Genomic DNA, 26413 nt, shown 5'->3' on the forward strand with positions numbered 1-26413 from the left:
CAGTTGGCTGGGAGGACGCACGCCATGAGATTGCTGGGGAGCTTGTGTTTCCTCCACAGCAACATTAAGGGCGCCCCTGCCCAGTGAGGACCTTGCTGGGCACTGGGATAGCGCCCCTGCACCCCGTGTTCTCCACTCGCCACCCGCAGTTCACTGGGTCATGTGTCAAAGTGCTGTAGACACCTCTGCCAATCACCAGGGGCACTTTCTGGGACAATGTAATTGCCTTTGACACAAATCGCAGGCTCAAATCAGAGTGGCGGGTTTCAGGGGAGTGCAGGAGATTTCACTATTATTTTCTTAGGTGGCTGGCAGAGCTTGGCACTTGTCCCCAGCAAGCCATGCAGAGCTATTTAGGAACGAAGGCCCATCCAGGCCTGAGAGCCATTCTCCTCCCCCACCATCACTCAGAGCTGAGCAGATGGCGCGAGAACCTCGATAAACCTCCTCGTACTAGGAGAGTAACACTGAGTGCCGCGGGCTACAGGGAATTAGTCACTGGGAGAGGCAGCGAGGCATTCTGGGGCTGCTCCCGAGAACCCCAGGCCTCTCTGTGTTTCCTGAAGTGCTCCGCTCCTGGGTGGCTTCTGGCACCTCCCGCCAGCCCCTGCCTCCCACCTGCACAGGGGTGGGATGGAAGGTGGCAGTTACACATCACGTTTCCTGTGCCAGGCCTGCGCGGGCAGATCATCCATCCTCCCATTAAGCCGGAGTTTAAAGTCCATGGTGCCCATTTTGCTGCTGGTGAAACTAAAGCTTGCGAGTCAAAGTGATACCTAAGGCCGGCCATGCAGCCAGAGAGAGGCAGAGCTTGGGCTGGCTGGCATCGTGGCAGTCCTCGGGAAAGGGGAGGTGGGAGGAGTGGCAGGTGGCCCCTGACCCTCCCTCCCGCCGGCTGCTGCTCACGCACCTGCTTGAGGATCTGCGCTGCCATGGTGTGGCTGCAATCGAAGATGATGCGGAATTCCCGGCCCCGCTTCATCTCCTTGAGCAGGGGGCGCGAGTCGTCAGAGTCGATAGGGAGCTGGCGGATCTTCAGGCGAATGTTGTATCTTGACGGGGCCATGATGAGCTCCTGCAGCCGGATGAGCCCTGAGGGGTGCAGGGCACAAAAGACACACATACATGCACATGCATGTAGACACGGTTTAGACATCCACTTGGACTGGTATGCACACATCCGCTTGGACTGCCTGTGCACACTGACACGTGTCCCACAGAAGTATGTGCCCGTGTTTGGACATAGCCACAGGTGTCTAGAAACAGGCATGGATATACTCAGGCATGGACATGTATACTCAGGCATGGACATGCATACTCATCTGGCCAGGCCTGCAAGTGCATGCAGATTTGAGAGCAGGTGTGTGTACACAAATACATGCATGGTTACAAGTTGGTATGGATCAGACATACACCTGAGCTTCTGCACACATGTATAGATGTAGACAAAGGCCTCTGCCCATGTGTGTATGTGTATGTGTGCATGAGCAAGCACACACACATGCACACACACATACACACACACACACAAAGGTAGGCATGGACAGAAAATCCCACTGGCCACACCCACCTGCTCCTTTCTAACCTAGCACTGGCACAGAGATTTATGGAGCCTTGTGAAACATGGGGCATAAAATGTTTGGGAAACAGCTCCTCCCACTCCCAGTTTATGTGTCTCAGGAGGGATTCATCCCCAGCTCTAGGGACGAAGCACTCGGAGACCCCCAGCCTGGTCAATTAGCATATCCTCTAGGAATAGGGACTGACTTAGAGCCAGATATAGGGCACAGTTGGTTCTATCAGAGAGACTCTCCGAACTTGTACTAAACAACTGGTAAAAGACACACCCTTTTTATTCAATTTTGAACAGGAAGGATAAAAGTCAAGGGGTTACCACATAGACTCCAACAGGGCAGAAGTCAGAGAGAATTGATAAAAAATAAATTCCAATGATAACTCATTTCCCTAAACATCTCCAGCAAATTGCCTCTGGGATGCAGGCATGAGAACAGCTCCAGCCTCAACTGCACTAATCCATAGCATCCATAGCAACCACTGGACTAGAGAGGGCCCAGTGGTATTTGTATCACCTTCCCTCCTCCCCCACCCCAACACATATACTCAAGGGCAGGCTGCCTGGGCAAACCATATGCATCCTTGCAGGGTTAACACAATCACCGCCATGCAGCCTTTTCTATTGCTTTGTTCAGAACAGGCTCCCTCCCCAAGAACTCCCCCACTGGCAGCATGGCATGGCCTCTTCTGGCCTCAAGTCTCTCTGTCCTGCCACAAGCACCTTGATATTCATGGTTAGGTCCCCAAGGCTCCTGGAACAGGGCCTGACGCTTAGGTAGCACTCAAACAAAATTTCCATAATTGGATTGACTTACTGTTTTTCTCTCTCAACACTGAAAAATCCATCCTCCAACTTGGCATTTTGTAAAACCACTTAATCTGGGGACTTCCAGGGAAAACTGAATGTCACTTCCTGGAGACAAATGGCTTGCTTAGGTCTAATTAAGTTCATTTCCGTCCCTATTTCAGGCCACATTCTTGCTGACTCCTATTTGCAGAGCCCAAGAGGGAGTCTGTTTGCTGTTCTCTCCAGCCCCCACCCCAGCCCACTGGAAGAGGGGCTGAGGCAGCAGGCCAACCCTCCCACTGCCCGGCCTCCTGCCATCCCCAGGGTCTGCATCCAGGCTCATGGTTCACACAGCCATGTTCCATCTCACCCTAACTGCATCTGGGTTATTCTGAGAAACAACTCCCCACTCCCAGTTTATGTGTCTAAGGAGGGATTCATCCCCAGCTCTAGGGACAAAGCACAAGGTGACCCCAGCTTGGTCAATTAGCATATCCTCTGGGAATAGGGACTGACTTGGAGCCAGATACAGGACACAGTTGGTTCTATCAGAGAGACTCTCCAAACTTGTACTAAACAATTGGTAAAAGACACCCCCTTTTCATTCAATTTTGAACATGGAGGATAAAAGTCTGGGGGTCACCACATAGACTCCAACCAGGCAGAAGTCAGAGAGAATTGATAGAAAATAAATTCTGATGACACTCATTTGAGCTTTGGGACCAAACAGTACCTGAAGCTAAAATTACCCCTGAACTTTCCAGTGAGGGTTATCAACAATCTCTCCTAAACAGACACCTTATTTTTTCCTTAAAGTAGTTTGCACTGGATTAAAGTTGTAATCAATTATTATGGTGTCCCCTATCAGGACAGACCCCCCACCCCACCCCGCCTACTTCAAAAGCCTTCCAACAGGGTCCCAGTTGCCAACACAATCTCTGTGCACGGCCTGAGTCCCTTCAGCTCTCCTTTGCACTCCTGAAGGCTGGATCTCAGGAGAGCAATCTGATTGATGCCCCTCATCCCACTGTGCTGGGGTGGACAGAGATACATCCTTGCCATCTCCGCCTCCCAAAGAGCTCAGAAACAAGCTTCACTGGGGTCAGGGCTCTGGAGTTTTGGAGAGTTCTGGATCAAATGGGCCTCAGTGTCTCCCAACATCAGACTTGATGAGGGAAGGGGACAATATCAGTTGACCTCAGTAAAGAAGGAGTCATAAGCCCCACTCTAGCTCCACCTTCCATCTTACCCAGAAATTCTCACTTGGTTTGGCTGAAAGATGCCAACCTTTTGCACCAGTTGTCCCGAGAGGCTCTGAGTGCATGGTTTGCTCTTGGATTTCAAACTCGTGCTCAGCATCAGCAGGCATGTGGACTCTGGGGACCCAGAACACGGGGACAGGGACAGGTTGGATGCTGAAGCAGAGGCCACCAGAGCCTCCTTGTCAGCCAAGCACAACGGTCCATGAAATGCATGGTGACCCACATTCTCCAGCAGCAAATGTCAGACCTCCTTCCCATCAGCGTATTCCCAAAGGAGACCAGAGGCTCCTCTTGGCCCGACAGAGAACGAGGCTTTGTTTGCTTGAGATGAGCTTCCCTTCTCTGCTGCTTCCCTAATCAATCCCTCTCAAAATATCTGCAGTGAATCATGGTTGTTGGAATCGTGCTTTTCACTTACGAAGCACTTCTGCATTCATTACCCTATTTAACCATCTCCCAATCCTAGAAGGCATGTAGAGCAGAGATTTTCATGCCGATGTTAACAGATAAAGAAACTGAGGACTGCAGAGGTTCGGCGACTACTACTTATTGCAGCATGCTAGGAATGCTAGCAGAGTTTGAGACCTGATCTGTTTGGCTCCTTGGATGGGACCCTTTTCTCCTCTCCAGATAGACCTAGAGCCCCTTCCTTTCACCTTTGATAAGAGTTTGTCTTTGTGGACAGATTCGGTTGGGAAGGTGAAGATAGGGCAAGGCAGAAAGGGCAAATACTGTCTCTGCAGCAGCCGAGGCTCTGGAGGCAGATTGCAACGATGACCCCAATTCTTCTCCCCTCCCCTTACCATGTAACCTTACCATGCCCTCCAGCTGACTCAACCTTGAGACTAGTGTTAGCTAGGGGATATCAGCAGACAGGATACAGACAGACCTGAAATGGGATTGCACACTGGGCTTGTTCTCTTGCTGCCACCATCATGATGACGTGCCTGGGTGAGCCTGCTGGAGGACATGGAGGTGGAGGAGAGCTGAGGCGCATCTGTCATCCCAGCCAAGGCCAGCCTGGACCAACCAACAGGCAGGTGGGCGAGCCAACTGAGACCACAGATACAGCCCAGCCAAGCTCAGGAACTGCTGACCCCGTGGACTTAGGAGCTAAACAAATGCTTGTTATTTCAAGCCACTGAATTCCGGGTGAATTTTGCTTTCATTGAAAGAGCTAATGGATGCACCCTCTTCTGGCACACTAAAAGAAGTGTGCTTTTGTTGGATGACAATGTGCCAGTCCCCAGAGGTGACTCATAAATGGGAGGAGCCAACCAATGGCAATCCCATTCCCATTGGACAGCATCTAGAGCAGTAGGAATGGACTCGGAGCTCTACAGGGCCATCTTCTAGTTTCTCTAGACAGATTTTCCTTTCCTTCATAAGAGGCATGGGTCATATTACATGGCAAGTCCCTTTGGTTGCCACCTGCTTCTTCCATGCTGGGGCAGCATCATGTGAAGAGCCGATCCTTGGAGTTGTAGCCACTTTATTGTGACTGTAGGGAAACCAGGAGGCCTGTAGCCAGTCTAACCCAGGACCCTGACTTGGTCAAACTACTACCCTAGCCTTGGGGAGGCCCATCCCAGGCTCCTCATCAGTGAGATAACTAAGCAGCTCGTCCTCCAGTCAGTTCAAGTTGGGCTTTCTGTTACCTGCAGCCTAAAACATCCTAACAGACAGCCCCCAGAGCAAACTCAGAAGAGCCTGCTAGAACACACTGCCCATTCCATGGATTTGATGATCATGATTTGTTGGGAAGTATCTGGATTCTGAGAGCATGCCTCTTGATGTCCACTATTCATTTTCAGTACCTAGTACCAGCCTTCTTCTTGACCAGACCCCCTTGTCTCATTGAATCCCCTATCTTTTACGAATGAAATCCAATTGAATTAAGTCACATTAAAATTCAAATTGAATTAAGCTCTAATTAAATGTGGCAGGAAAGAATGTATTGGGCACTGGTAATGGTGAAGAAGTGCAGATTCAGTTGTCCCATTCTGTTGATGTTTTTGAGTAGGTAGTCTTATTACAAAAGAATGGTGCCCAGCATGTCACTGGCCATTCCAGGCCGTCAGAGCAGAGGTTCAAGTGACATGTGTGCATAGACAGGGCTGGTGGCTTGGGAACACGGTGCTCTGAACCATAGCATCTGCTCTGACCAGTTTCACCAGCATGGTCCCACTCTCATGCCACGGCTTTTCCTCTGCACAGCCCCACCTCGCCCTGACCAGCCTAGGGGCCCCGCAGTGCCAGGCAGAACTTAATACCAGCATCTGTCCTATTCACTCTACAGCTGTGACACTCCAGTTACAGATTTCCAACATCTTGCTCACATCCGTTTCTTCTCTTCCATATTCTGTCCCAAGTTCTCTTCAAGCAACGCCTCAAATTCAGGCCTCCTTTGTTCCTGATGGACTACACAGCCACCTCCTCTCCAGTCTTCTGGTTCCAGCCTCCCCTCCACCCTCCCCGTGTGCTTTCACAGCCGCCTTCCAAGACTGCATTCATCATCCCACTCCTTGGCTCAACGATCCTCAGTGGTCCTCAGCTACTTACAAGGTCTGCACCTCGAGGCTGGACCCTAGACCTGCACAGTCAGCTAAGCCCAGTTCATCCAACTTTTCCCACCTGCCCCCATATGTGCATCCTCTCCCCAAGCCAGGCTGCCATCCTGATCAACTGCCATGTACAGTCCTGCTTCCTCGCTTCTGCTCTTGCCAGTCCCTCTCTCTGTAAAAGCCTCAGTATGCTCTTCCCTGCTCTTCTATCTGTAAGTCCCAGCAGCAAATCTCTAGCCTCCCCTGGCAAGTCAGCCCAGACTATCCAGGGTCTCGGAGCCTCCTTTTCTCATGGCCTTTATCTCTGACGGCCTGCACATGTCACTTGATTCTTCGCTCAGATGGCCTGAAATTACAAGTAACCATTGCATGGGCACCCACTCTCCTATAATATGGTTAACTACTTAAAAAAAAAAAAGATGGGGTCACAATCTTCATGTCTTACACTCTTTCCTGCAATGTTTAATTAGAGTTTAATTAAACTTGATTTCCGATTCAATTCAATCCAATCCAATCCAATTCATTTTGGCCAACATTTATTTATTTATTTATTTAAAAAAATTTTTTTTGGTGGTACTAGGGGTAGAACCCAGAGGCTTTCTACCTCTGGGCTATGCTCCCAAACCTATTTTATATTTTATTTGGAAACAAGGTCTCACTAAGTAGCTGAGGCTGGCTTCGAACTTGCATGATCCTCCTGTCTCAGCCTCCCAAGAGCGGGGATTACAAGCGTGTGCTACCATGCCCGGCTGGCCAACATTTAAAAACATCTACATTGTACTAGGCACTAGGCCCTTTGCTAAATTTTGGGAGAACAGAGAGCTTGTGGTCTGGAAGCAGAAATGGGCTCATAAGTAGACATCATTCACAGCGGGATGCTGTGTTAGGACTCTTTTTTTTTTTTTTTTTTTTTGCTATGACCAAATGCCTGATAATAACAACTTAGAGAAGGAAAGATTTCCTTTGGCTCATAGTTTTAGAGATTTCAGACCATTGCTCTGAGCCTGAGGTAAGGTAGAATATCATGGTGGAAGGGTATGGCAGGAAAGGCTGCTCAGCTCATGGCAGGCGGGAAGACCTGAAAACAAGCAGTTCAGAACAAGGCAGAGTCCCCAAGGGCATGCCCCTGGTGCCTTACTGCTTCCAACCATCCCCACTTGCCTGTAGTTTCCACCACCTCCCAGTAGTCCAATTCATCAATGAGGTGAGCCTCATGATCCAGTCACTTCCCAAAGGCCCCACCTCTGAACGCTGTTGCATTGGGGACAAAGCCTTCAACATGTAAGATTTGGGGAGATATCGCAGACCCAATATATACACCAAACTATAATACGTGTTAAGACAGCTAATGCCACAGTGCTGCAGAAACACTGGCGGTGGCTTGGCTCTGGCAGAATCCTCTTGCTGGGGGCTTGAAGCAGGGGTGGGGGCTCTGCTTTCAAGGATCTTCTGTCTGGTTCTTTGGATACACCAGGAACTCAACAGCTGCTTGTAGAATCCCGAGATAAATAAACGACTTCCTGATTGTCTTTTCTGAGGGATTCTCTCCCTAGGACTCCTACTCCCCATTAGGAGGTAATCAAGGGCTGTCATTGAATCACAGTGGCGAGAGCTGGAGGGCTCTTTTCAGGCCTGATCCTGCAGCTCTTGACACGTGGGAAGAGGGAGGCCAGATGGGTTAAGTGACTTGCCAAGGTCACGCTCTCTCAAGAGGCCAGGCTAAGAAACATCTTGGGATTTGAGTCTTTGGAAAGAAAGAGGGGGTGAAGGACCAGCTCTAAGCTGGTGACAAGAACATGCTTTGGATGCAAACAGACCTGTGGGTGGTGCGACTGTGACACTGACTAGCTGGGTAACGGTGGGTGGGACATGCTACCTCTTGGAGCCTCAGTTTCTCCATTTATAATTTCTTACGCCACGGAGTCACTGAGAGGTTTCCATGGAATCATATGAGATCACACCTGCATCGCTTGCAGTCTTTTTCTATGCAATAGTCTGGAAGCATCCCTCCTCCAGCCCTGGGGGACTCTTGCATCTGTGTCTGTCCTACAGACCTATGTGAGGATGACTGTGATGGAGGCAGGGTCGGCCATGGTTCTCTCTCTTCCTCCTCCTCTCCCTGCTTGCCCAGGCCCTCTGGTGGCCTAGCACAGCCCCTTGGCTCTCTGAATAAAGCTTCATAGAGTCAGTGGTGGGTGCCCTGGGTCCCCATGACACAGACCTTACCATGATCGAGGCCTGGGTTTTATTCACCTAGGTTTCCTCAGCTTCCAGCAATGAAAGAGGCCAAAGGAAACGGTGTGTTTTCTGAGTTTTTAGTGGGTATGTGCTCTGGACACAGACTAAGGGGCTCAGGACTTGAGAGGCAGGGGAAGCACATCATGGTAAGAGTCTTCTGGAAGGCAAGTTCCAGGCTAGAATTGGAAGGTTTAGCAGAACCAAGCCAAGCAGGCCCTATTCAGAAGAATGCTGGTGTTAGCTTCAGCCAGGCAGGCCCATGGGACAGGTGCCCTTCTACCTGGGACTCCAGGTCAAAGCCACAGGCCCCAGGATCCCTGTGCCCTGGGAGAATGAGACAAGAGCTGGGTGCTCACCTCTGCAGGGCTGGCCTTGGCTGGGGTCTACAGCCTGGAGGGACAGCTAAGCGTGTACATACAGAGTCCATGCCCAGCTGGGAGTATGTATACCGAGTATAGGTAGAGATGAGGGTGTGCTGGGCCCAGGTGTACAGAGGATGACCTTCAGGGGTACTTACTGTGCTCTGGGTGCTTGGACACCTCCTGCTCTTTAACACCTGCCCTTTACACATGAGGAAACTGGGGCACACAGCGGCTACCCAGGCAGCAGGTGGAGTGAGGATTTAAACTCCCGTTTGGCTCCTACATGTACACACGTAAGCCCAGGGCCTAGCACAGTAAGCTATGTGTGTGAGTGTGCAAGTGAGAGTGGATGTGTGGGTGTATGAGCACAGCAGGTACGGGCACAGGTGTGTAGGCCAGGTGTAGAGTCGGTACCACATGCCAGTCAGGGTAACTCATGCTGCCGGGCTGGAGGTGGGAGTGTGGGGGCAGGGTGAGCCGGGCTGGTGTGCATGGGGGTGGGGCTGATCACAGGGGTGAGCATAGGTATACCAGGCAAAGCTGGGGCTTGGGTATAGGACACAGCCTTTGCACAGGTGCAGGTGTCATGCAATCAGACCAGAGCCTGATCCTGGGACTGTACCCTACCTCAGCACAGCCAGGCCTGGCCACCCACCTGTGCTGTCGTCATAGACCACGGTGGCCGACCGCCACTTGAGGTACTGGACCAGGTCGAGGATGGCGTGGCTGAGAGAGGCGTAGTCGGGGTAGAGGTTCACGTAGAAGGTGTCCTTGTTGTCCAGCGGGTGGTGCTTCCAGCGCAGTTGGATGTGGGGCACCTCCAGGGCATTGCAGATGGACTGGACGGCGTTGGTGCAGGAGCCTTGGGATGGCCCGAAGATCGCCACCACGCCTAGCGCCAGCTGGTCACAGGCTGCGACAGAGGGGAAGGAAGCACAGGGGTCAGAGCTGGGGTGCAGGCCTGGGAGGCAGTGGCCTTGTGGGAACATGGCAACTGGAATCCTTGGAGGGGGGTGACTGATGGTCTCTCTGAATCTCAGTTTCTCATCTGCAAAATGGGGGTGCTAATGGTCTCTTCCTCATCCAATCAAGGAGGAGCTGGGAGGAGGCGACATGTACAAGAGCACAGTGCCTGGTCCTTAGGAAGCACTCGTGGCTCCGATGTGATGATCACCTTAGCATCACTGCCATCTGGAGTGGCATCCCCAGACCTGTGCCAGGTGTCCTCTGGGGGAACTTGAGAAACAGAAACGAAGCATCTACTGGCTGATGACTCAGAAGCTTCAAATTCCAGCCCCGACCTGTCCCCTGGAGTCTGATTTGGACATCTCACCTCTCCCTCATGGCCACTATTTAGACATCTAAGAGGCATCTCACACCAAAATGTCCAGAATGTACCCCCTCTTCTCCTCCTAGCCTCCCACCTCAGTAAAGGGGACCTCCATTATCCCAGCTCTTCCTGCCAAAGGCCCTGGCTTTGTCTTGACCCCTCTTACTCTCTTGTATCCCACACCTGAGCCCGTCAGCAGCTCCTGTGGCTTCACCTTCAAATCGTGGAGCTCTGACCACCCTCCTGCACCCACCTGGCCAAGCCACCAGCGCTATCTCTGGGTTTGCTGCTGCTCCATCATTCTCTCTGCTCCCACTAGCATATAAACTCCAAAGAGGCAAGGGCTCCATCTCTGTTGCTTATTGCTACGTCCACTGTGTTTAACCAACATCGGCATGTTGAATGAGTGCAGAACTGGCACCTTCAAATAGTTTGTGTTCTTGGACTTAGGGGCCTTGGACAGGTCAGACAGCAGACACTTTGTGCTTGGCTGGGCTAGTCCAACATCAGAGGGCTCAGAAGAGAGTCAAATGAGCAGACCCAGGTCAGGCAGGGCTCAAAGCAGGGTTTTTTCCCCCTAAAAGATCTGCAAAAAGGGGGCTTCTCAGGCACATTCAAGCAGAAGGGCTCCCTGTTTTCCAGCAACTGACTCTACTTTTCCTTGTCTCCACCCCCTTTTTTACTACCTGCCTAAGAGGGCTAGAGCATGTGACTTACACCTAGGCTCACTGCTCACTGAACTTCCTTGGTTCACAGCTATTGGTTTAGAGGATAGTCACATGGCCAGCCAGAGCCAATGGGATGCCATGAAACCTCACCACTGAGAAAGAAGCCCTTTCCTTAAGACCCTGAGTAGAAGTAAGATGTGGAGTCGCAATGGCTGACTGCCTGATGCTCATTAAGAATGAGTGGCATAGTAAGAGTCAGTGTGGATGTGTTAGAGCCAAGGGAGGAAAAGAAATAGATCAAGTGAACTCCTGGACTTCGGTGACAGACACCAATGCATTTTCTTTTTGCTTATGCCATTTTAGGTTTTAGTTTTCAGCCTCTTGTAACCATCAGAGGCAACATTTTATGCAGATTTTTTTTTTTTTGCCATGGTGACCAAGATACTTGACAAGCACAACTTAGAGGGAGAAAGGTTTTGGGGGGGGGGGCTCACAGTTTCAGAGGTCAATCTATGATCAGCTGGATCCAAGGCAGGAACAGGGGAGCAGTGCTTTAGGGCATGGTAGAGGAGAAAGAGCCACTGGGTGGGGTCGAGACATATACAGGCCCCGACTCTACCCGTGGGGATCAGCACTCTCTAGCCACATCCTGCCTCTGAGGCTGGCTGCATGGTCTAACACAGGAGCCTCTCTGGGAGACATTTTAAATCCAAACCATAACACGCATCAATACAGCATAAGTAGATGCACCGGCCTGTGCTCATGGGCACTGAGCGCACACAGACACACCCATGGTGAACTTGGGAGAAAGCAAGAGAGAGCGCCTAGCCACAAAGGCACTGGATTCAGACTCATCCTGGCTGCATCATGGGAGCCCTGGAAGGGACCTCCTGGGCATAGATCTACCCCTCAGATTTATGGGGTCCAAGGTTGGAGTAAAAATGAAAGCCCCCACACGTCACGGAGGGCCAAACATTTAAACATAAATCAGGACAAAATGTGTTCTTCCCATCTTGATAAACGTGGCTTCATAATGGTCTGCCAAGTCGGCTGAGAATGGAGACTCCTCATACCCAGTAATGTGGGAGAGGTGGCACCTATCCCAGCCTGCCCCCTTCTATGTAAACACTGGCTCCATCCTGAGCCATAGAGGCTTTGCACCTTCCACGTGGACACCCCAGCCCTTCTATCCAACCAAGCACTGTTCACACCTCTTCCCACAGCTGCCTAGGAGCATGGCCCAGAAAGCATGGCTCTTGCTGCAGAGGACAGACCTAGGGCAGAGGGTCATGCAGGCCCTGAACGTAGGCTCCAGACCAACCAGGCAGGAAACTCAGGGTTCTAGATACTTAGAGCAAAGTCTAGAAGGCCCCTGGCGGGTGAGTCCCCTCGGTCCCACTAACCCTTGCCTTGGGAAGAGAGGCTGGCCAGAAGAGGGAGAGGCGAGTCCTCCATAGTGCAGGGTGGGCCCGATGGGTCCAGAGATACAGGGAGGATTAGAATCCACTAGACGGGGTGATCTTTGAGTAATTTTCCTTTTGACTATCATCCACCACCCCCACTGCCTCCTGGAAACGGGAAACCTTATATAAGGTCGTTATTTTTCCTGAAACTTGTACTTTCCCCAAATGTCACTTACAACCCAGGTGAAGGATGGAGCGATGTGGGGAGCCAGCTAGTTATTATTAGGAGTCTCCTGGAACCACCTGGGACACGGGGCAGGATGGCAGCAGAGTCAGCACAGAGGCGTCTCCTGGGTGACCCAGGATTTCTCATGACCAATGCCAAGTGCGGGGAGGGCCACGCAGAGCAGCAGATGGCGGCTTCCTGTGCTCCCACAGTTCTGGGACTGGAGGCCAGCAAATGGAAGCACTGCTTTGTCCCAGCTCCCGTCACCTTGGAGTCAAGCCTTGGCTAGCTAGCCCTCTGTGTGACCACGTGCGAGACAATCCCTGGTGACAATAGATGCTTCCAACGCAGGAATCTGGGTTTGCTGGCAAACTGTCAGGTTTAGGGACAGCCCTCTTTTCAGTGCCCCTTCCCCAGGGAGGCCACACCCTCACCTGTATGCGCATGGCTGGGGAAGGTGACAGTGAGTGGCAGCCATCCAGGCCTGGATGCTCCCTCTTGTCCACGTCTGAGGCCATGGGAACCTTATAAAATCCATAGGTTCCTTTCATGTTTAACCTCCTGCCTCTGTTTTGAGCCTGCTAGCTGTCCCCTGCGGTCCCTGGTTTCTGTCCCAGTGTTCCTGTCTCTGTTCTCTTTCCCCCCTATGATGTATGATTGAAAGCTTGGTTGAGTGGCTTGAACATGTCCATCCCTCCACTACTGCTTCCAAGAACTGCCTCTTGGGTTCCCCCTCTGATCTGTGCCTTAAAGCTGGCAGGCAAAGGCTGCCCTACCTCCCACTGTGCAGGCAGCCTGACCTTTGAGGCTGTGCCCCTCCCTGACTCTGTCTGTGGGGCATGGGGGAGAGCAGACCAAGTGCAAAGCAGGATGGCACAGGGGATGTGGCTGTCACAGCAGTGGTGGCAATGGTGTAAAGTGACTGGAAAAGGTGATTTCAACATCGACTGTTAGGATGATGACAAAGGTAACTACAGTCATAGTCCTGATGGTGAAGAGAGTATTAACTGGGTTGCAGAGGGTGATGTTGATGGCGATGGCGCTGTGGAAGGCGTCAAAGCCAGCACAGCTGTGGTGATGAGTTGGCATGACGACAGAGAGGCAGGTGAGAGAGGTGATGATGGAATCGGTGACGAGCCTGACGGTGATGAAGACGTTGCCGTCTTGGACTTGATCTCTATGAGGACACAGAAGTGGGGATGCTGGTGTTGATTCCAATGGGCGTGATAACAACTGTGGTGAGATTGGTAATGATGAAGGTGGTAACATCCTGACGGTGACGGTGACGGTGACGGTGATAGTAGGAAGAACGGTGACGCTGGTATTGACGGGATCGGTGATGATTAAGACACTACCACCGTGCCGCAATGGGGAGGATGTTGATGGTGGTGCTGATGGTAGTGCTGATGTTAAGGGTGGAGGCGATAATACTGTAATGGTGATGACAGTAATCGCGGTGCCCGTGCCATGGTGTTGACAGTGGTGACAATGGTATGGGGATGATGTCTGTCCTGGGTTCACTCTGCAGAGATGTGGTGATTAGGCACGACCACTGGGTGGCGGGAGGCCTCAGCCTCCACGTGTCTCATCTCATTGGCCTCTCTCCATTTTCCCTTTTCCTGTCTCCTCCGTGCTCCTTCCAGCCCAGGAGAACACTGCCATCCCCAAGGCCCAGGCCAGGGGCAGCAGCGGCAGCAGCTTTATCTCTAGATGTTTCCAGGGCAGCAGCCAACCCTTGTTCTGGCAGCCCTGAGCACACACTGCAGTAATTACATTATTTGTGGCTTCAATTTTGAATCCATTTTCTGGTCATTTTACAGTAACTCAGTGGTTGACAGTCCTTGCAGGAGTCCCCAGCCTGAATGCAGCCCCCCCCCACCCTTTCATGGCAATTGTAGTTATAGCAAAAATTATCCCAATCAATTTGTGTCTTAAAAGGAATTGAGCAGCCCAGAGAATAAGTGAAGGCAGAGGAGCCTGGGGATGGCTGGGTCGATTCCAGGCCCACTCGGTCAGCCTTGGAAGAAAACACAGCCGCTCTCCGGGCTGCTGGCTCAGGCGCTGCCTGGCACTCACTCATCTTTTAATTTTCCACAAAACATTTCAAAATAAAGACAATAAGTGAAAGTCCCTTTTAATGGGGAAAGGCCTCCTGGGCCTCATGCAGAGGAAAGGACTATTTCGACCAGAGCTGGAGGGGTAGGCCACGCTGGGATCTGGGCCTCTATGTCCCCTCAGTCCACACGGCCCGAGGTAGAAGGGTCCAGCTGGGGGCAGGGGAGGCAGAGACAGGAACATCCATCTGGGGAAAATGAATTATCACTGGATTAATCAGAATTAGGCCCAGTGTACCCCCTTGGAACAGTCTTAATGATGCTCCAGAGGAATGCAGTGTGAAAAATCAAAGAGCAAAAGGAAAAATCAAGACTGCAGGAAAACAGGGCTCCCCAGGGGTGGAGGATGCCCATGGGGAGCACATCTAAAAGCAACAATGCCCCTGGGCTCAGACAGCAGGGCTCCACAGCTGAGGAAAGTCATCGGCCACTTCCTTTTTACAATTGAGGTAACATAATGCAGTCAAATAGATTCATCTTTTGTTGTTGTTGTTTTTGGACACTGGGGATTGAATCTAGGGACAGAATTGAATCTAGGGTATAGAATTATACCCTCAACCCTTTTTATTTTTTATTTTTTTATTTTTTATTTTTTATTTTTTTGGTACTGGGGTTCCTGGAAGCCCTTCTACCTCTGGGCTACACTCCCAGACCTATTTTTTTTATTTTTGGAAACAGGGTCTCTTAAGCCAGCGCGGCTGGCTTCAAACCTGCGCGATCCTCCTGTCTCTGCCTCCCAAGCGCGGGGATTTACAAGCGTGCGCCACCACGCCCGGCCACCCTTTTTATTTTGAAACAGGGTCTCTCTGAGTTGCTGAGGGTCTCGCTAAATTGCTAAGGCTGGCCCCAAACCAGTGATCCTCCTGTCTCAGCCTCCCAAGTACTGGGATTTCAGGTATATACCACCACACCCAGCTTAAAGTGGATTAATTTTAAGCAGATAACTTGTATGAGTTTTAAAATATAACTGCACGTATACATCATGTCTGCGTGAATCCTGTGCTACCTAGATCAAGATACAACACGTTTCTAGCACCTAAGAAGGCTCTCTCCTGCCCCTCCCCAGACAATACCCACTGCACATCCTCTCTCCACCAAAGTACCCACTTCTCTTTAACTCGGCACTGTGTCTGTGAGCTTCATCTATGATGCTGTGTGCAGAGGAGTTTGTTCTTCTTTATTGCTGATTAAAATTCCATAGTATAACCATACCCCAATCTTTTGATTTTCTTGTGGTTAGACTCTTACTATATTTCCAGGTTTTGGTTATTATTACCACTAAAGTGGCTGAGAACATCCTTGTAGGCAAAAGATTTAGTAGATACTGCCAGATGATTCTGCAGAGAGTTTGAAGTTTTCACTTCCACCTGCTTCGTACAGAAAAAATAAACCTCCACCTCCACTTCTCACCATACACAAAAAAATCGACTTGAGATCGATCCTAGAACTAACTGTGAAAAATAAAACAATAGCGCTTCTTTCTGGGCTCAGTGTTGCATGCCTGTAATCCTGTTACTTGGAAGGCTGAGACAGGAAGATGGCAGGTTCCTGGCCAGCCTCAGCGACTTAGCCCCTCAGCAACATAGTAAGACCCTATTTTGAAATTTAAGATAAAAAAGGCTGGGGTGGCCGGGCGTGGTGGCGCATGCTTGTAATCCCAGCATTCGGGAGGCTGAGACCAGAGGATAGCGGTTCGTGGACAGCCTCAGCTACTTAGGGAGACCCTGTTTCAAAATAAAGAATAAAAAATAAGGAACGGGCTGTAGCTCAAAGGTTGAATGCCCCTGGGTTCCATCCCCAGACCTGCAAAAAAAAAAAAAAAAAAAAAAGTCTAGGGTGCATCCCAGAGATAAAATGTCCCTGGGTTTGATCCCCAGTATCTAAAGCAAACAAACAAAAAACCTGGAGCCTCTTAGAAGGCGAGCAGGGGAGAGTATCTTGATATCCTTAGGATAGAAGAAAACTTCTTAAAGAGACCACAAAAGACACTAACCACAGTGGAAAATATTGGACTTCTTGAAATGAAGAAGTTTGCTTCTCCAAAGATAATAGTGGAGGATAAAGGCAAGCCCATGTGCCATGGGTAGAGTATATATTTTGCCAATAAAGACTCTTATCCAGAATGTGTAAAGGGTTCCTGCAAGTCAACAAGAAAGTAACAAGCAACTGAATTTTAAGAAGTGCTTGAAGGGCTAGGGTGTGGCTCATTGGTTGGGTGCTTGCCTAGAATGTACAAGGCCCTGGGTCCGATCCCCCGACCCACAATAATACAAAACAAAGCAAAACCCAAAAGCAAAAACAAAAACCTCCCAACCCTGTGTCAAAATAAAATAAATAGGGTTGGGAGTGTTAATCAGTGGTAGAATACTCCTAGGTTCAATCCCCAGTACCAAAACAAAACAAAAAAAGTAGTTGAAAGGCTCAGAAAAACACTCTAAGAAGGAATATTCAAATGACCTGTTAGCTTAAAACAATATATTCAATCTTTCTCATCATCTGAAAAATATAAAATAAAACTACCTGAGATAACCACTTCATAAACCACCCAAACAGCCAGAATTTAAAAACACACCAGTGGCGTACACCTTGGGTGGCTGAGACAAGGGGATCACAGGTTCACGGCCAGCCTCAGCAATGCAGTGAGGCTCTCAGCAACCGAGAGATTCTGTTTCAAAACAATAAAACAGAAAAGGGGCTGAGGGTGTAGCTCAGAGGCAGAATGCCCTGGATTCAATCTCTAGTACCACAAAACAAAAACAGACTGATGTGGCCAAGTGTTGGTGAAGACACAGGGCAGCTGCCAGTCTCTTACATTGCTGGAGGAGTGCAAATTGGTAAAAGTACTTGAAAAAAACTGGTTGGCGAACTTGTGTACATTGTATGACCTACACTTCCACTCCAACCTGTACACCCAATAAAAATGAGTGTATCTGTGCCCTCAAAGACATCTGCTAGGATGTTCATAGTGGCACTTCACAAAAGAGCCCTAAAAAGGAATCTGTCAGAGGTACAACAACCGTACAAGATTTTAAAACATCATGGTGAGCCAGGTGTGGTGGTGCACGCTTGTAATCCCCGCGCTTGGGAGGCGGAGACAGGAGGATCGCGCTGGTTTGGAGCCAGCCGCGCTGGCTTACGAGACCCTGTTTTCAAATTTAAAAAAATAGGTCTGGGAGTGTAGCCTGTGGGAGTGTATCCCAGAGGTAGAAGGGCTTCCAGGAACCCCAGTACCACAAAAACAAAACAAACAAGCAAACAAAAAACATCATGGTGTTATCTCTATGCTGGAATGCCGTCCATTGGTGGAGAATAACAGACCATTGCTGTATTCAACAAGAGAAGTGGCTCTCAGGAATTATCATAGAGCCTGAGAAGCAAGGCTCAGCGAGCAGGTGCAGGGAGCTTCTAATCTATGCGAAGTTCAAAAATAGGCCAGACCCATGTCTGGTGCCAGCGTTGGAATGATGGTGGCTTGCCGTGGTAGTGACATGGAGGCCTCCGGGGAGGCTTCAGAAAGGCGTGTCGCTTGATGAAGGAGGTGGTAATGCTTTCTCCTGAGTAGGTTTCTGTTTCTTATCACCCAATGCTCCTTGCCCCAGACAAGGCCCCACCTCCCTGGCCTGCACCATCTCCTGCATCTCACGGCCCTGCATCCGTTGCTTCAGCCACTCCAGGTGTAAGTTGTGAGGTGTGGAACCTCTGCCTGGCCCATCTCACATCCCCAAGGCCAGGGACACGGCGGGTGCTCAGGGGATTTCTAGAGAACATCTGCTGGTCTTCAAATGGCTCGTATGCACGCAGCCTTCTGTCTACCCCTTACCTCGGTCTTTCCTGTCCTCCTTCCAACCCAGGCTCTCCTCCTCTGGGAAGCCCTCCTGCTGTGCCACCACACCTGCCATCCTCCCTGCTTCCTGGCTGCTCTACTGGTCCTATGAGCTGGCTCCCTACCCTCGGGGCATGACTTGCAGAGGACGAAGACTTGCTCCCTGCAGAGATCAGAAGGAGCAATTTTTTTTTAAAGTGGGATTCACATACTGGGAATTCATTAATATTTTCTCTTTCATTTGTGTATCAAACCAAACCACCAATCCCTCATGTGTGCCTCCTAGCGTGGGGCTGCACGCTAGGCTCTATAGTGGAGCAGGGAAAAGTCATTGAAGCTTGAAGACTTGTGGAAGAGATGGTCAACACACACACACACACACACACACACACACACACACACACACCTGTAATTTCAGTACTTGGGAGCTTGAGACAGGAGGGTCACAGGTTCAAGGACAGCCTCAGCAACTTATGAGCACTTCAGCAACTTATTGAGACCCTGTTTCAAATAAAAAAAGAAAATAGGGTTGGGAATGTAACTCAGAGGTAGAATGCCCCTGGGTCTGTCCCCAGTATACCAACACACACACAGTCAGGATTGTGGAAGAGGAGTCCAGCATGTTATGAAGATAGAAGCAGAGCTGGGTGTGGTGGCGCACACCTATAATCCCAGCACTGGGGAGGCTAAACCAGGAGGATCACAGGTTCAAGGCCAGCCTCAGTAACTTAGACAGTGAGACCTTATTTCAAAACAAAAAATAAAATAGGGCTGGGGGTATTGGTTCAGAAGTAGAATGCCCCTAGGTTCAATCTCCAATACCCCTTTCCCCAAAACACAAGATGGAAGCAGGGAGACTTGAGCTCATCTTGGGAAGTGTTTGAGGAAGAGAATGGGTTAGCTAGACAAGGGCAGGGCAGCAGGAGAATGGGGTGAAGGAATTACAAGCAGCAGAAATAGCATGTGCAAAGGCCCTGAGGTGAAGCATATGGCTTGGACTGAGAACCCAGGGGCTAGGAAACCAAGTGGCACAGATGTGGCTGGAGGTTGGAGGTGGACAGGTCAATCCCTCATGGGTCTGATGATGATCTGGGGATGGATGACCTGGGACAAAATCCAAGGGTTTGAGCAAGCAAGTCATATGATCTGTTACAGGGCGAGGAGGGCTGTGACTGATGACATGGAGGCCCAGGGCTAGACTTGCCAGCAGCTGAGGATTGCTGACTCAGATCTGCTACGGATAACCTGGCAGTTACATGGAGAGTGGGACTGTCCGTTCCTGCAGGAAATCCTCTGGAAGGCTGAGTCTCTGCCCTGGGCACCCGCCTGGCTGGGGCAGGTCCCTGTGCTGAGTTGTAGGTGCACCACTAGTGAGCAATCGAATCATTTTAATGATTTTTAGGAAACTTGGACTGAAGACACAGCCCAGTTCTTTGGGTTGGTTGTACCCACGTGGGCCTCTGGTGTTCTGATTCTGGGAGCTTGTTCTATGTTCTGACTTTTACTGAGCAGTTTGGGTTGAATTTAGTTATTTCCTAGCTGGAGGAGCTGGGCAGGGTGTGTTGGAATGGACCCTCAGTGGGGAGATGGATACCTGTCTGCAGTGCGGGCTTCAGAGCATGTTAGGAGAGAGAGCAGGAGGACCGATGCGTGGAGGACCACAGACGTGTGCAGGAGCCAGATGCCGTGGCGCATGCCTTTAATCCCAGTACTTGGGAGGCTAAGACAGGAGGATCACAGGTTTGAGGCTGACTTCAGCAACTTAGTGAAATCTGCAGCAACTTAGGGAGACCCTGTTTCAAAAAAATAAAAATAAATAAGCCTGGGGATGTAGCTTAGAGGCAGAACGCCCCAGGTTCAATCCTCAGTACCACAAACAACAAACAAACAAAAAACATGTTTTTGTTTTGGTGGTGAGTGCAGTAACCATGCTTACCACCAGGGAGCCTCTGACCACCTGTGCAGAGGCAAGGGAGAGGAGGCAGGCACAGGACAGGGCCAGCTGTGGGAAGCCCAGGGAAGCTGGAGGAAGGCAGGCCCTGAGGTGATGGCTCAGCATGCGGGCGGAAGACCAGGTGTAACAAGAGTAAGGTCCTATGTAGTGCTACTACGGTGCCAGACACCGTCTTAAGCCCTCTGCAGAGAGGCACCCATTTCACTGATGGGGAAACTGAGGCAGGGCAATATTTTGTCCATGGTCACACAACTAGAATCAGAGTTGCCAGGGTGCTGGTCCAAGCAGTCTGGCCCCAAGGCCATGCCCGTCTCTGCTGAGATGCTTGCCCACGACGGGCTTTGGAAAACAAAAGCAGCAGCCAGCGATTTAGCGGGTGTACACCTGGGAGCCCAGGCGACGGAGCGCTCTGGCCCGGGGGGAAATTGTTCGCGATTATAAACTGGGAATCTCTTAGAAAGACAGGAATGTCCAGTGCTGGGTCTCAGTCTGTCCAAGATGCATGACTGAGCCTGTCCCCAAGGCTCAGCTGGCAAGGGTATCAGGCAATAGGCTCAGGCTCCTGCACCTCCAGCTCACATAATTCATTCATTTGCTCATCCCACAATTACTCCATTGAGCAATTAATATGTGCCAGGCTTTTAGGTGCCAGGGGAATATATCAATTATGAAGAGACAGCCTTCCTTTCAACGGTGTTGGGGAGAGTAGAAAGACATTAAATACACAATTATGTAACTAAAATCATGATAAAGGATTTGAAAGGAAAAAGCAAGGGGCTATGCTATCATGTTGCAGGAAGGGTGAGCTGGTCGATTGGGGAATGAGATTCCGCAGGCTTGAGATTTTTCAACAGAGTTCCATGGGAATCTAGGATTCTATGGAAGCTATTTCCAGAGCCAGCTAAGCCTTTAAGTTGAATTTGAATTAAATATCTATGTAAAAATATAGTTCATATATGCAGTCTCTCTTGGTATCAGCAGGGAATTGGTTCCGGGATCCCCTGAGGATACCAAAATCTGCATATGCTCAAGTCCCTTACATAAAGTGGCGTAGTATTTGCATATATCTTACACACATCCTCCCGTATACTTTAAATCATCTCCGGATTACTTATAATACCTAATACAATGCAAATGCTACATAAATAGCTGTTATACTGTATTTTTTAGGAAAAATGAGAAGGAAAAAATTCAGTGTATGTTCAGTATAGACGCAACTGGGTTTTTGTGTGAATATTTTTGATCTTTGGTTAGCTACATCCCATGAATAAAGAGGTGTGTGTGTGTGTGTGTGTGTGTGTGTGTGTGTGTACACTAGTTTTAATAAAAGATAGTAACAAAGCTGGACACAGTGGTGCACACCTGTAATCCTAGAACATGGGAAGGTGAGCCAGAAGGATTGCAGGTTTGAAGCCAACCTCATCAACTTACCGAGACCCTGTTTGAAAACAGGACTGGAGGTGTATCTCAGTGGTAGAACTCCCCTGGGTTTAGTCCTCAGACACACACACACATACACACACACACACACACACACACACACACACAACAGTAACATAAAGCACACCTGTATATCCAGGTAGGAAACTGGGAATTCATTTGTTCATTTAGGTATGAACAAGTTATCCTCTTTGTGTGTGTTTGAGGATCTAGAGTCACTGGAGTTTGAGATTATTTTAAATGCATCTATTAATTAAGAAAAATGCAGCATGACATTTGTTTTTATTTCAGTTTTAGAAGTTCAGGTGCAGGAAATTGTTTAATTAGATATACTATAACTTACTTTTATCACTTGTGATTTTCTGGTTATGATGTAGTCAAAACAAAATACAGAAGAGTATTGCATACTGAGGCACGGGTCAGACTTCAAGGATCATCCACAGCCTCTGGTGTCAGATTGTTGCAGGCACTGAAGCAGCCTCCTGCTTTTGATTAAGTCCTTTTATGCAAGGGTTTGAATGTACACAGTGTATTTATACACAGTAAAATTATAGTTGAATACAGGTGCATGTGAATATATACATTATCTGCTTTATCTGTATTTTATATATTGATAATTTGTATCAGATTTTAATAAAAGACAAAAGTTTTCAGAGCAAGGTGACTATAGTTAATAATAATGTATATTTCAAAATAACAAAGAGGAGAAGATTTTAAATATTCTCACCACAAAGAAATGATACTTAAAGTGATAGATATGCTGATTGCTCTGATTGGATCATTCCACAAGGCATATGCGTGGCAAAACATCATCTTGTGCCGGGCGTGGCGGCGCACGCTTGTAATCCCAGCATTTGGGAGGCTGAGACCGGAGGATCGCGGTTCGTGGACAGCCTCAGCTACTTAGTGCGGCCCTCTGCAACTCAGTGAGACCTTGTTTCAAAATAAAGAATAAAAAATTGGGCAGGGGGAGTAGCTCGGAGGTCAAATGCCTCTGGGTTCCACCCCCAAGCCCGCAAAATAAAAACAAAACAAAAAAAACCCCACATCATTTTGTAACCCATAAATATCCATGATTATCATTTGTCAATTAAAAGTAAAACTGCAAAGGGAAAAGAAAAAAACAGTGTGAAAAGGTGCGGGGCCTGAGCTGGCCTTCCAGATGCTTCTCTGCAGCCCTCAGGCCCCACCTCACCCCGTCTCTGACAGCCTCCCCTCTCTCCAGGCCCCTAACAGGTGGTAAGGACCAGGATATCCTGATAGACAACCCCCACTCCTGCTTCTGGGGGACAGACACACCTGAGCTGAGCTGGGCCTGAGGCAAGTCCCCAAAAAGAGTGGCAAAGGCCCAGGGCCCGGAGCCCAGCCCCACACTGGCCGCAGGGCCCTGGAGGGCAAGTGCAGCCCTCCCCTCCCCAGGAGTTACGCACTCACCCTTCTTGGTGGCCTCGAAGCTGTCATGGAAGTGAATCCTCTGGATGTCATAAGTCAGGGTCGTGTTGGGCAGCAGGGTCCTGTTCCTGTTAATGATGTTGGCAGAAAATCGAAAGGCATGCTCCTCGGCGTTCATGACCTGGGCATTGGGACCATCCGCGTACTCGAAGATTCCTCCTGCGAGAGACAGCATTAACTGTGGGTGGCAGGAGGAGGGGCCAGAAGGGCCCTAGCAAAGCTGCTGGGCTCAGAACCTCCTCCCCAGTATTCAGTAATATCCTAGATAATTGCCTCATAGAAAAATTCTGTTGGGAGCCAGGTGTGGCAGTACTTGGGAGGCTACGATAGGAGGAGAGCAGGTTTGAGGCCAGCTGCAGCAATTTAGAGAGGCCCTCAGCAACGTAGTGACACCTGGTTTCAAAATAAAAAAATAAGCCGGACGTGGTGGCGCACCCTTGTAATCCCTGAGCTTGGGAGGCAGAGACAGGAGGATCGCGCAGGTTCGAAGTCAGCCTCGCTGGCTTAAGAGACCCTGTTTCCAAATAAAAATAACATGAAACAGGTCTGGGAGTGTAGCCCGGAGGTAGCAAGGTTTCCAGGAACCCCAGTACCAAAAACAAATAAATAAATATAATGAGTAAAATAAAAAAATAAAAAGGGCTGGAGTATAGCTCAGAGGTAGAGCACCCCTGGGTTCAGTCCCTAGTACCATCTAAAACAGAAATACATACACCATTGGGGTATAAGATTTATGAAAATTCTCCTAATTTATTTCACCCTACTAGCAAATTCCGGATTATGGAGCCTAACAGGGACAAATAACCAACTTATTAATACTGCTATAGAAATTCTAATAGGGTTCTGGCAGGTAAAATCTACCAGAATATTACCAGGAGAACATGCCATGACCACTAGTGTTTTATTCCAGGAATGTAAGATGGGTTCAATATCAAGAAATCTATGAATATCATTCCACCACATCAAGAGTTCAAAGGAGAGAGAGAAAAACAGATTATGATCAACTCGCAAAACGAAGGAAGGCATTTGATAAAATCCAATATGTGCTGCTATTAAGAAGGTTCAATAAGAGAGTGCCACAAAAGGCACTTCCTTGAAGCACCTTCGGCTCACGTCAGCCTTTAATATCACACTAACTAGTATCTCGTGCAACACCAGAGGCATTCTTGTTAAAGGATGAAAAGAGAAGCTTTTCATCCTTTAAAAGTCGGGTAAAGACCCGACACTGCATCACTCACCGGTAAAACAAGAGAGAAAGGGAACTCAGAGGCACGACTTTTACAAAAGAATAGATTCTTCTTTGCAAACAATATACACATCTCCCTAAAAAGCCCTTACGATGATCCCTAGCCATGACAACAAGCAAACGCTGGTAGGTCAAATCACCAGTTAGCAGGAATCTGCAGTGTTTCTTTGTATCAGGGACACAGTGCAGGAGAGCATGGTAGCAAAAGGATTTCCTCTACAATACTGGCAAAAATATTAAATAGCAAATGATAGGCCAACGAAGAGGGCACAATCCCAGTTTTTTTTTTTAAAAAATGACAAAACCAAATTAAAAACATAAGTGATAAACATCCTTAAATGAGACAGAGTATGTGTTCCTGGAAAGGAAGGTGTAAGGTGTCAATTTTTTCCAAATTAATTTTTCAATTAAATTCATTTCCAATCAGAATCATGCAAGTATTTTTATTTCACTTACAAATGACTAAAATGTAGCTGGGAGACTAGACATAAGATAAGGACAAAAAAAAAATCTTTAAAAGGATGAGGAAAGGTAACCTGTATTGTTAGATTTAAAAATATACAATTAAACCGAAATAATTAAAACTATGTCATAATAGTGAAAAACACAGATCAACGGAATGAGATAAAGAGCCCCTAGAAAGAGACTTGGGCAGAGATAAGTATTAAAACATGGTAGAGGTGGCCATTTCCTATTAGGAAGTAAAGAATGAGTTATTCATTAGCTGGGCTCTGGCAGGTTTTCAGTTATCTTGGAGAAATTTAGGCTGGGCTCCAATCTTCATCTGTGCCTCAAAACAAACTCCAGCTAGAATAAAAGCTAAATAGCAAGAAAAGCCGGGCGTGGTGGCGCAGGCTTGTAATCCCAGCATTTGGGAGGCTGATCGTGGTTCGCAGACAGCCTCAGCTACTTAGTGAGGTCCTCCGCAACTTAGTGAGACCCTGTTTCAAAATACAGAATAAAAAATAGGGAAGGGGGTGTAGCTTGGAGGTTGAATGACCCTGGGTTCCATCCCCAGACCAGCAAAAAAAAAAATAATAATAAAAATAATAATAATAATAGCAAGAAAACAATGGAAAGGGGAAAGGGAATACTATAAAATTATATAAAAGAAGAAAGTATAGGTGACTATTATACAATACTGAGGTGGAAGAGGCCTTTTTAAGTGCATCAAAAGGTCAGAAACTATAGGAGAAAGACTGATAACTCTGTAGAAATAACATAAAACTTCTATACATCAAAACTACCATAAACAATGTAAAATGGCAAACGACAAACTTGGACGATATTTGTAACATATATGACTGACTAAAGGTCGATGTTCTTCCTTTATTTAAAAAAAGCACCTAAACCCAACATCAACAACAAAAAGACTTCAATAGGAAAACGTGCAAACAACTATGGACATTTCACAAAATAAAGGAAGACAAATAAGTTATTAATGAGTGGCACATGCACACCCTAGCAATTAAATAAATTCAATTCAAATCTACGCTGAGATGCCATATTTTATTTTTGCTCATCTAATTGACAAAAATATAAAACAAGCTACACCTGCCAATTGTGAGGAGGGCATTGGAAATGGCCGCCTGCTCCACTGTGGGTGGGAGGGGCAGCCCGTGCACCCCGCCTTTCCTGGTGGCCATTAGAAATGCACCAACACAGAGCTGGGCGTGGTGGCGCACGCTTGTAATCCCCGCGCTTGGGAGGCGGAGACAGGAGGATCGCGCTGGTTTGAAGCCAGCAGCGCTGGCTTAACCTGTTTCCAAATAAAATATAAAATAGGTCTGGGAGTGTAGCCCGGAGGTAGAAGGGCTTCCAGGAACCCCAGTACCACCAAAAAAAAAAAAAAAAAAAAAAAAAAAAGAAGAAGAAGGAGGAGGAGGAGGAGGAGGAGGAGGAGGAGGAGGAGGAGGAGGAGGAGAAACGCACCAACACAGCCCAGCTTGTAATCCCAGCGCTTGGGAGG

The 26413-nt window shown here is 48.7% G+C and overlaps 1 protein-coding gene across 1 annotated transcript in view; it reads right to left on the reverse strand.

Annotated features, from left to right (window-relative positions):
- Nucleotides 1-26413, reverse strand: part of GRIK3 (glutamate ionotropic receptor kainate type subunit 3) — a gene marked incomplete at both ends in the record, with an annotated part of 224976 nt that overhangs the window by 64001 nt on the left and 134562 nt on the right. Inside the window, 3 exons of the mRNA XM_080692401.1 lie at nt 911-1092; nt 9444-9701; nt 23181-23357. Of these exons, the coding sequence (XP_080548527.1) occupies nt 911-1092; nt 9444-9701; nt 23181-23357 (617 nt within the window). The remainder of the gene's footprint in view (nt 1-910; nt 1093-9443; nt 9702-23180; nt 23358-26413) is intronic.

This window comes from Muscardinus avellanarius (assembly GCF_963383645.1).
Source record: "Muscardinus avellanarius genome assembly, chromosome: 3".
Lineage (NCBI taxonomy): Eukaryota > Metazoa > Chordata > Mammalia > Rodentia > Gliridae > Muscardinus > Muscardinus avellanarius.